This window comes from Vanessa tameamea, chromosome 24 (genome assembly GCF_037043105.1).
Source record: "Vanessa tameamea isolate UH-Manoa-2023 chromosome 24, ilVanTame1 primary haplotype, whole genome shotgun sequence".
NCBI lineage: Eukaryota > Metazoa > Arthropoda > Insecta > Lepidoptera > Nymphalidae > Vanessa > Vanessa tameamea.
This window is the reverse complement of record NC_087332.1, coordinates 2,350,264-2,362,473: the sequence shown is the minus strand read 5'-3', so window position 1 is coordinate 2,362,473 and position 12,210 is coordinate 2,350,264. Positions and strand designations below refer to the sequence as shown.

Below are 12,210 nucleotides of genomic sequence, written 5' to 3'. Positions count from 1 at the left end.
ACAAAAAAAGATAATGTTGTAGCCTAAGTTACTTCTTATTATACCAGCTTTCTGCCAGTAAAAGTCCCGTCAAAATCGGTCCAGCCGTTCCAGAGATTAACCAGAACAAACAGACAGACAGACAAAAATTAAAAAATAAAAGTTGTTTTGGAATATGTACCGTGTATACCCACATAAATATGTATTTCGTAAAAAGTTGTTATTTTAATTTTACAAACAGACACTACAATTTTATTATATGTATATATATATAGATTAGATTATAAAGACGTCAAGCTGATAGTAACGACAACACCTCAGTGTAAAGATGTAAACTGAGAAATCGCAAATGGACACAAATTGCGGAATCACGCTGGGTAGCATTACAACGGACTTCCGTTTTTTTTTAAATCCCATCGTTTAATGGACGTGGGAAACGGTCTAATTTGCCTTTTAATGTTATTTATTATCTGCTAGATGTCAAATATTTAGGGCTGATGTGGGCTTAGAGTGGAATATTAAGTTATTAACCTTTAATGTGTCTCATATTGTTGACTTAAAAAAAACATTATTAGAGTTCTGCCTTTAACGCTTTCTACAAGAATACGTAATGGTCCGTAGTATACTTCAAAAGAAAAAAATTTATGTACAGAAAATTCAGCAAATTTTATATAATATTTTGGATCACTTCTATAAATTTGTCACCAATTAAATAAAAATGATTAATTATAAAACCGTTTTATTGTTACCATTACGCCTTATTCAATTCTTAAAATTCTTTTTAAATCGCAAGTGTTCGACACAATGACACGGAATCAAAATATTTAACTACATATAATTGTTTATCTGTGCCCATTCAGAACACCGGAAGTCCGTACTTCAATAACATTTTGCTTGCGTAATTTTTTTTTATTCAATTCTATAAGTCGAATGATGTATCGATGTCTACAAAGGGCCTTAAAGTAATTTCTTTATAAAAGTATAATGATTCTTTGGACTTTTAATTTTTATACGTCTTCAATTATATAGGTAAGATCCGTTATCGAATGGATTGTCGAGAACGCCCATAAATGAAACATTTTCTTTATAAAGTTATAAATTAAAGTTTATACTTTATAAAAAATATAAATGCTTTGTTGAATGTTGAGCAACAAATTACACGACCTTTTTTGAATTTATAATGGAAGTCAGATAAAGCTATTTATATTAAAGCATTTCATTCATTAATATATTTTGATGAGACAAAACAAACTACTACTACTTATAGTAAATTTAAAATACATATTTCATGAGAAACTATAATATACTGAAGCAAAATTATTTAAAATTAAAAACAAGCAAACCATTTTAGTAAATATATAATTACTTAGTTGTAGGGTTTTTATAAGCTCGTCTGCAATATTTAATATTGTTATATTACGGTTTGAAGGATGAGTGAGCCAGTGTAGGTAATCTTAGATTATAAAAATTATAAAAAGAGTAGCTTTTGATGTCAACTCGGTTCTGTTTGGTTTATGTATTATGTTTGAATTACTTTAAATTTTTTATTTGTTCAGATTGATTTGTGTCATATTTATTGATTCCGTGAAAATTACATGAAGAAGTAAAATGTCTAGTTATCTGACATAACTTTTGTATTTTATATAAATTTTATAATGATTACGTTTCAATAAAAATAAATGTTTAAGTTAAAATAAGTAATTTTCTAATCAGTCCTTAAGTGTCTTTTTAGTTTGAAAGTAATCCCATTAGCCACATCTACCATTCAAGTGTAACTACAGGCATAAAGGAAATACCATGTTAGTTCCCAAGGTGAAGCTTTGAAGATATAGGGAATGATTGATATTTCTAACAGCACCAAGGTTAATGGGCGGTGGTGACCGCTCACCATCCGCCTCCATGTTTCATAAAAATTTACGAACAAAAATATCAAGCGGAACGAACTTTACTTATTAAAAAATTAAACTCAACTGAAAAGGAATTTAGAAATTGGTTTAACGTCATAAGAATAAAGTTTTAAAAATTCTTTAAAATCTTTATCGCCTTTTTTCACGAGTAAGGTTTTTATAGAGCGACCCGGCGAATGAGGCTTCTTGACCCAAGTCAATGACTGGTCAAGTACGAAAGGATTATGTTAAGCTTGTTACTTTCCTAAAAGACCTTTTATAAATAATTACTAGTATTCGCTCAGAATTTCGACCATAAATATTATATAAAATTATATATGAGTTTTCTTTTTCGAATATTCTTTCTCCAATTATTTCAATTGGTAACACTGAATCTCGGCAATAACAACTCCACAAAAAAAGATAATTGTTCGTCACACACAGGAGAAAACGGCATTGAACTGTTTTGTTTATGCCTATTTATAGATAGGCAAGGAAAGAAAATATTTATTTGCTTAAGATAAATAAACATATCACGTGCTCTATCTTTTTCTGTTATGTATTTTTAACCCTTAACTTTAGATATTCTCGTGGCGGCCATTGAATTATTAATTACTTAAAATTATTGAGCAGATATGGTTCATAGTGATGTCTAAAATACGTGGATCTTTATATAAGATCATGGGTTAAAATCCTAGCAATTCAACTTGTGCTCGGCAAAGAGAGGAAAAATTATGAGGGAACTTGCGAAAATGTCGAATGGAACCCTGCCACATGTGTAACCACTACCTTACTATTTTCACCTAAAAAAGAAAAGGCCTTAGTCCAGCAGGGAGACATTTACAGTCTGTAAGAAACACTTACTTTTTACAAAAAATGACTATTTAATATTATATCTATTAAACATGTACCTACCCTAAGTTCGTCGTAGTATTTTCTAAGTTTCGTATCTCCTTGTTTAGAACTTCCAAGGAAGTCCTAATAAGATCTGTTTTAAAAATATATAATTTTAATACATAACCTTAAAATGATTTAGCATATACGAGCAATGATTTTGTAAGACGGGACTATTAAACAATTTAGGTAATATAAAATCTTTGAGCGGAATCGAATTGTGACTCTGGCGGCAAAGAAACTTGTTTTTCTAAGCCAAATTGTAACTAAAATTTATATAAAAAAAGGAAACAAACTTATTATTTATAAATATATATTTATTATTTCTATTTACTTAAAAAAATACTCTTTGCACACAATCCTTTTTACATACAATTTTCTTAAAACTACATATTTTATCACGATCTTGACTGATGTAAGAAATATACACGTCAAAAAACATAAACCACAAATTGAAAACAAAAACGTTTATGACCAAAACATTGATTCAATTAAAAAATACATTTATGTTTCTAATGTAATAATGTATTAAGTAACTAATATCCGTACAAATAAGGGAAGCCGTTAACATGAGGAACTGCAGATAGAGGGACGAAGACGGGCATCATTCTTTCAGCATGGAGGTAATGTGTTCTCGTATGTTTCTTTAAATGATCTCGCCTGCCAAACTTTTTCCCGCAAGTAGGACATGGATACGGACGAACTCCTGAATGTATCCGTCTATGCCTTGTCAACTCTTCGTTCCTCGTGAACGTCTTACCACAGTTCTTCTCTTCGCATTTAAATGGCCTCTCGCCAGTATGGATTCGTATATGTCCTTTCAACTGGCCGTTGTTGGAAAAACCGACGTTGCAATGTGGACATTTATACTTTTTTGGTCTTTGCTTTCTCGCGTTCAATAGCTTAGCTTCGTTTTCTTGCTGTAATATTCTCGCGTATTCCAATTCCATTGCATAGCCTTGAGCTAAAGATTCTAAGAGGAGAGGATCAGTTGGCGGTATACCTAACGTTTGTGCGATATCTGCAGATAAGTAATCAGGTATAAAACCTTGGTTGTAGATGTTTGGCGGCACGATGCTCGGTGCTAATGTGATTTGAGTTTGTACATTTTCTACGGGTGTCTTGACAATATTTTGACGTACTTCGCTTTTTACTTTCTCTGGTTCTTGTAACAATCGGTCACAACATAAACTTAGACTTGCAACTGGGGAATTGGAAACGTCTAAAGGCTCATGAATAGGGTTCATGTTGACTTTTTTATCGTCATCATTATCTAACGTCGTCGTAGATACAGTCGCATCTTGGTAATTATTATTATCATTCTTTTTGAAAGCACCACGAATTTTTCTTAAGCGATTTTCCCGTTTCTCTTCTTTTATTTTTTTAAGTTCCGCCTCCTTGGTAACATTTTTTTCACTTGTTTCAGGTTTTTCAGTACTTTTATTATCACTCACATCCCACGGCCTGAAAAGCCTTGAATATTTTTTTTGTACAGATAACATTTTCACCTAAAGTATAAAGATGATTTCACACACGACCGTTGTAACCGACTGGGACCCTTTCTCATTTCAACAACTTTTATATACATTCCTTTAACAATAAATTTAATAAAATCGCCCAAAAGTAGAGGGATACTGATGCCATTGAATGGACGAAAGAGACGAAATATTTTTCAATTGTTGCACACTTGAATTTCCCCTCGGATCTTTCGATATATGATCAATTTTGATTTGAACTATAAAGGACCTTAAACTGTTACTGTTAAGGTTTATTTTTGTAATTAACTATATTGTTAGTTAGGGTACTCAAATCGATATAGGTGTCATAGTCTTTGAGATAGGGGTGTGTAATGTTATTTATGTTGATTTTTGTGCGTCGTCCGGAGGCGGGCTCAGGGGCAGAGCGTTATGCTTGAGTGGTCGCGGCCCTCGCAGCTGCTAGCTTGTTTGTTTTAATGGTTTCGCCGATTGTTGCGGTTCTCGACGATTTATATGTTATATACACGCAAGGAGAACAATTGAGGTACATATGGGTACACTTCGATAGAATGCGCCTTATGGTAGACTTAACAATTTCATTTCACAGAGCCATATGCTTAGGAGATATTGTTGATTGATTTATAGTTTTTATTCAAATTTAAAACTAAGTAATTTTAATAGAAAACATTAGATAGTTGTAAATATTTTAAATGTTGAACATTTTAGTAACTGTTTTTTTTAGTTTTAGACGTGTATTTGAAATATAACTACATCATTGTGAGACAAAAATCAAACATTTCCTGGACATAAAAAGTGGAATCCCGTCGTCTATAAAATTGATCGAAAGGATCAATCTAAACAAGTCGTGTTCCTATTCAAATACAATAGTCTTGATTGCAACGCTTTTGATCTATTTAGGCAGTTTTTGAACGAATTGTGGAATTGGCGCGATCTGTCAAATTCGGTGTCGCGATTGATCGATTACCGTCATTTTGTTGATTTTGACAAGAAATCTTTCGAAATTTAAATTATTTTGTATAATATTTCCCTAATATTAAATTTAGCCTTAATATTTTTTAGTACATTACAATATTATCTTTAATAAATCAATAATTTAAATTATATAAACTTAGACATATAATATGTTAAAAAAAGCTTAACTGATTTTGATTGTAATGCTATCTCCTAAATAAGCATAACGTTTTTAAACAATTTACCGAAAAGAAGTTTAAGGAAAATAATGCCTAAAATCTATGTCCTTTATAAAGAAAGTTTTTAAGTTTCGTGCAAAAAATATTAATAAAACAATTTCAAAGACAAAAAAGTTGATTGAATACTTATACATTCGCCAAAACGCCGACAGTATTAAAAGTCATTCTTTGAAGATGTTGCTTTATTTGGAGGTTTCGCACACGCCTTGATATCACAAGGCTGTTCGATTTGAGTGATCGATATGCCGTTATTCTACCGTTCCTTACATGTATGTATACAATATAAATATAATACTTTTTGTTATCCTTTCAAGAGGTTATGCCTAAAAATTGGTTCAATTTTGGTAAAATTCAATGTCGTGATTGGTTTTTTTGCAACTTTCACTCAGACTGCTATACCTACTGCTATACATTTTCTTGCGTTGTTCTTGTGTTCCAGCTTTAGGCATTCTTGGGAAGGGACATCAAAATATACTTTATTTAAGTTTGCTTCCAGAAGCAATTTTGAATCGTCATTTTACAGAACTGTTATAACGTAAAATTACCTCTGGTTTACCGAGAAGAACCGGCAAGAAACTCAATAGTTACTATCATCCAACATTTGAAATACAAAGTTATGTCAGTTACTAAAATTCAATTTAATTTATATAATATCCTGCCTGAAAGTACAACTATTAGCTCCATGCTTTGTTACCATCTACATAATCTTGTTTTGAATAATATGCCTTATTTAATTTTTTTTTTTAAATGTTGAATTTATTAATCGGCGGCGTTAAAATTTAAAAAAATAAAACTTGTATCGGCCTAATCTTATTATAGAAACGAAATACCTTCCGAAGGGTTTATTGACTTTGCGGAATCGGAAACTTGTTATAAGCTTATCCTTAAGTCTCGTGTTCCTACAATGATTATCAAGGTTATCAATGTTATTGTAATATATATAACATTGTTGTAAATGTATTGTAACGCAGTTGTAAGTATTCTTTAAAAACATTTCGAAGGGGGACTCTAGCTCTAAGATTATACATAGACCGGAAAACTATTGTAAATATCAAAAAAAATCAGTTGTCTAACATTTCTAACCGCGTATGTGGCGGATCTGAGTCTTCCTGTTAGGGAAGATAAATTAGGATTCCACTGTAGTTTAAAAATTTATGTTATTTCTATAAACACTGTTGATCATGACTGTTTAATGATAATATATTATTATTTTGTTTTCTAAAACTATTTAGGATAAAGATTTTTGTTTTTTTTTGACATTTTAGTATAGTTATTAATTTAAACTTGGGCATTACTCTTATTCTTTATTTAAATAAAATAATAAAAACTACTAATAAAATATAATACGGTACGAAAAAACTATGTTTTTCTGAAACACTAAAGACTGTATGATATTCGTAGATTTAGATGCAAATAATGTAACTAATCCGCAAATCTTTTACTTTATTTGATACAGTTCGTTGCCAGGAATGATGCTGCTTTTAAATGCAAAATCTACATTCTTACAGATATATAGATAAATTTACACAATATAATTACGAATTTTTACTTATCTTAAAATACTTTTATTATTATGGACAATAATAATATATATTGTATTAATTATTTGCAATTTACATATATGTATATAAAATATTCTGCATGGATTTGTACTGTCTTGTTTGTCTTAAAGCTGGTTAGTACCACTACAGATGCCAAAAAGTTTTTTTTTTTTTAGTGAGATCTCCCAATACCTCAGAATTTATGTCGTATAATAATTCCAGTCCCATTGTGCAAAATAATGAGAAGAGAACGTGTGTACTCATGTTTACGCACACACTCATGACACAGTATCTTCAGCGCAAACGGTCTCCGAGATTGACCGTGGTAGCATTTTGCATTAATTACGTTTCAGTACAAAAATGGCTGAGTCACTTTTATACGGCACAAGGAACACAAAATTGGTATCGCATTCACAATGCAAGCTTTGATTAACGTTTCAGTATTTATAATAAAAGATCTACCGTTCTTCTATTAATAACAAATCACTATATCAAAAGTATGTCCAAGTTCGAACCACGAAATCTTATAGTTCATTCAAGATCCCTTAGCCTTCTTTTAATGCTATTTAATAATAGCAATACACTTCTATCTATTTTCTATATAAAAATCATATAAATCTCAACAATAATGCTCTGGGTATAATTCAAAATATCGTTTAGTAGAATTTACTAAAAGCGTGACAACTTCATAAGATGTCGTTTTGGTCACTTTTTCGATTCTCATTGTAGTTTCAATTACTACGCTTGTCGCAGAATGGCTTGAATTTTATCAATGGAATTCATCGCTGTAGTATTATATAGGATGTAGGAGATTTAAGTGTTTTTAAAAGTGAAATTTATTGGACGCTGTGAGAATAAAATTAAAATTAGTAATTTAAAGTTAGCTTGAAACGATTTCGGTGGTAAAATTTAACATTTTACGTAAAATTATCATGACATAGTATTTAAGTAATATTATGTAAGATAATAATTAAAATATTATTGCTAGCGAACGAAAAAAGGTTTCCTATAAACTAATGTTGAGTTTTATATTAAGTATTACAAAAAACACTAAGAAAATAAACTACATTTCTGTAATTAAATTAACGCTTATATCTTTTATACTTGTCTAAATATAACACAATTTTTAAACAACCTATATAGAATAATTCGCGAAATTCTGTGTGGTCCATATTTGACCACAATCGTGGCAGAGCTAAGAACAAAATGCGCTATAAATTTAAAATGGCTGACAACTTATTGTATGCGCGCCATCGCCGGTCCATTGATGCGAAGTCAGACAAACTGACGCCATGCCGTTTTTATAGTTTTATTTTAAGTAACTTGTTTACGTATTTTATATTATTCAATTCATTGTTGTAATTCTTTTTGTAAAAGTAAGTATAATATTATTATACAATTTTTGAATGAAATAACTTTCGTTTTCATGCTTATACAAAACTAACTACTATGGAATTTGCAACGATAACTTTTTTTTAGTTCACAAGGCTAAAGTAGAATATTTTGAGGTCTTAACAAAGCAAAAAAATATTTTATACATACATAATAATATTTATAATTGTTATATACACAATTATGTATATTAATTTTAATTATATTTACACAACCAGTTCTTTTAAACTTCGAATGTATTATTCAGTGTTAAGCTTCCTACTCAAATTTGAAGAAAAATATTTATTTTATTATTTAAATATAAAATTTAATTATTATAATTCAAGCAAAGACTTTTCCGACGAACCTCATGCAACTAATTGATTTAAAAACTAATGTCACCGCAACACGTCCTCGGTTAGGGGACTAACTTGGGGTCAATGGGGAGGGGCGTTGTCCCCTCATAGGGAGGATGTCAGATTGGGGTTACGAATATTATTATTTTTAACATTTATCGATTTAGAGAAAAGTTAACGTGAAGTTTTCTTATCCTATCAAATAAATAAGTCCATATTTTTTTCTACTTTATAGTCGACCGAACCAACATGACACCGGTAAAATTAGAATTTGAACCCAAATATATGAAATATAAAAACATAGTACCGGATTTTAATCGATCAAGTTAATTAGTGGCAGGGCTTTGTGCAAAACAGTCTGGGTAGGTATATAATTCGTGATTTAATTCTATTTGCTATGGTACCTGCGTTTTGTTTTTATTTTTATCTTTTTATTATTGTACGAGTGGATCGCCCGCGAAACTTTGCGCTCATTCAACAGATATTTAGGAATTTTGAAACCTATGACAGGTTTTGTTTTGATTTAAGTTCATTGTCCCATAATCATTGGGACAAAATTCGTATTTCGCTATTAATATATACATATATACATATATATATATATATATATATATATGTACGATATGATGATAGTTTATGTCTATAAGTGGTCACAACGAACACCGATATCCGGATATGTCCAATGGGGTTATTGTTACATCTTTCTTAATGCAGTAACTAACAAAATAACATCAGTGGTTCTATTATGTAAGTACGAATTTTAAACAAACGTTTAACCGTAAATCGGTAAACACGAGTCGGATACAAAGTGAGTCCTTACAGAATATGATTGGAGTTAAGGTGAACATGTTGAACAAGCAAACAAATATGACTGTGTAACAACACTTTCCGGTTGGGTTGTAGATTAGCGGTAAATGTGAGGTTCAGTATAGTTGCTGTAAAGAAAAGTAACCGTATTGAATATTTGGAGCGTACGTCACCATGCTTCAATACTGGTCGTTCGTAGTATGTGAGATAATATTCGACACATGTATGTAAGCAAGAGATAAGTTGAAAACTCAAAGTAAGCACACAAAAACTCGCCGATGTTTGCCCGAGCTAGAACCCACAACTCTTAATCAAGTTTTAAGTGTTCTAGCTAATGGATTACTTCCATCCAGTGTCCAATTTTAAATCTAAATTACATCTTTTTTAAAATCTGTGAGAAATCTCAATTGCTTAAAAAGAAAAAACATTTTAAACAATGCTTTGTGGTAATCATTGTTAGTATCATAAAAAACCACTAATTGTTTTCGGATCCGAGTTATATACATTTTTAAAGCTACTTAAACAAACTCGTTAATATGTAACAGCTACATTTATAAACTACGACTTCGTAATATAATAATATTAATATTGCTTAAGTACTAAGTAACTACTTAAGAAACTTACTTATAATTTTATTTAAAAAAATAGTTTAAATGCGTTTTCTCACAGAAAATTAATTATATGGATTTAATATGGATCTGGAATTCTGGAGGTATTTAAGCTTTTTAATGATATTAATACAAAATTAAAAATACATTTTTACGATGGAAACATAGCAATAATGTTATAATAATCATATGTTTTCCAGACTGACCATTTTAGAACTCATTTTTTATTACTTTGGAATAAGAATACATAAATAATTGTTTAAAAAATATATTATTTTATTATTATATATATTCGTGCTAATATTTATTATTATTGTTATATTTATTTTACTTGTTCACTAAAATAACTAAATAAAACAAAAATGAAAACTTATAATATGAATTCAAATTGAGCTATTCCAGAGGCTCCATATGTCGATCAGTTGTCCGTTTCGCCTTGTCGACGACGGACCTCGCCTTAAGAAAAATAAAACTGTTTGTTAAACAATTATAATAGTAAAAAATAGCAACATACATTAAATATAAATTGAATAAGGGCCAAACAAGCTTTCGAATCGCTATGTTATAATATCAAAATATATGTAACCTATCCTATAGTAATCGGGTTGAATGAGATATACAGATGTTACTTATTTAAAAAAAAATAAAAATTATACAAGAAAATATATACAATTATAAATAAAAAAAAAATTGTATTTGTGCAAAGCCAAGATACCAGCCATTTATCTCATATTCTACAACCAAACAGTATTTTTTAGCGTTGTTGTGTTCCGGTTTAAAAAGAGAGTAAACCAGTGTGACTACGGGTATAAGGAACATAACAGCAAATATAAATCCTAAATTCCTAATACCTTTGTTAACTGTATAACGACCATGCACCATGCACATGCATATAATACTAGACTATTAATTCAATTGTAAGCTTTAACGCATATAGAATTATTGAGTACTTTGTAAAGCAATAAACAATACCTTAACAGCGCCTTACTAACAAGAGATAAAAGAATCTTGCAACACATTCAACTCAAATGACCATACCAGTTAAACCTACAATACAACATTGTCGGTCCAACACAGATTCGCCACATCAATCGTTGGCCGACAATCTAATTTACACATTTCTGACACCTTTGTCGGCCTACTGTAAAGGCGGTCACTTCAAAACCGACTTACGGTTCATGTATTTTTGCTTACACGTTATATGAATGGGATCGCTTTATTGATGGTGACGACAACTTCTAAGTTTATGGCTTTATAAAAATGTTTATTATTACTTCGTAAGATATTTAATTTGAAAATACATACTTCAAAAATATATCACCATTGAGAAGCAATTATTATGAAGATACTCGCAGTCCATGAAAATGCGACCTTTGGATTTGATAAGTCAGTAAGTACTACAAAGCCTAAAAATGAAGTAGGTAGTTATTAGCATGAAGTCCAATTTCAGAATTAATTAGTTCTTTATTCATCACGTCTTCGTATATAATTAGGTTAATATTTGTATAAACGTATGTCATAAAGTTAGTTAATAAGAGAGATCTAAAATTTCTGCGAATAACTATAGACAAAATCCTTATTTTTTATGGTGACAACATTCATTTGAAAATGTTCAAAAGACTTCTACAAATCTATCAGAATCAGAATACATATATTGTCCAGACTTATGTCATGTTATGACCAAAAATCACGAGCTAAATTATATAATTACAAATGAAGCACATAATGCAGCGGTGCTTGCCCCTGGCTTGAACTCAGAATCATCAAATAAGATGTATTGCAACCACTTAGCCATCACGGGTCTACGACCTAACGGCGAGATTAAAATAATTTTAAGTTTAATTATTTTATGTTCAGTTAAAATATAAAAATTAAGTGTTTTTTATTTTATTTACTTGATCCAAGGATCATCTGTGCATGGCTTGAAGTTACTAGATTTAAGAAGGAATGTGGTGTACGTAAACCATTTAAAATTGTCTACACCAACAAGCATCTCTACGTGAAATGTTTTTTTCTTTGTATTGTAAAGTGTTTATTAAGCCGTGTGTATAGCAATACTGCGTGAGTGACAATGTCCTG

General features: G+C 30.3%; 1 protein-coding gene across 1 annotated transcript; it reads right to left on the bottom strand.

Moving 5' to 3' along the window:
* Positions 1-3,295: 3,295 nt before the first annotated feature.
* Positions 3,296-4,261, bottom strand: Hkb (huckebein). Its single transcript, XM_026636684.2, has one exon. It carries the CDS (start codon positions 4,259-4,261, stop codon positions 3,296-3,298), a length of 966 nt encoding a protein of 321 aa, XP_026492469.2.
* Positions 4,262-12,210: the final 7,949 nt, after the last annotated feature.

What these genes read in the sequence shown, in the direction of transcription:
- Hkb (XM_026636684.2), bottom strand. Translation starts at nt 4,261, where the DNA reads ATGTTATCTGTACAAAAAAAATATTCAAGGCTTTTCAGGCCGTGGGAT.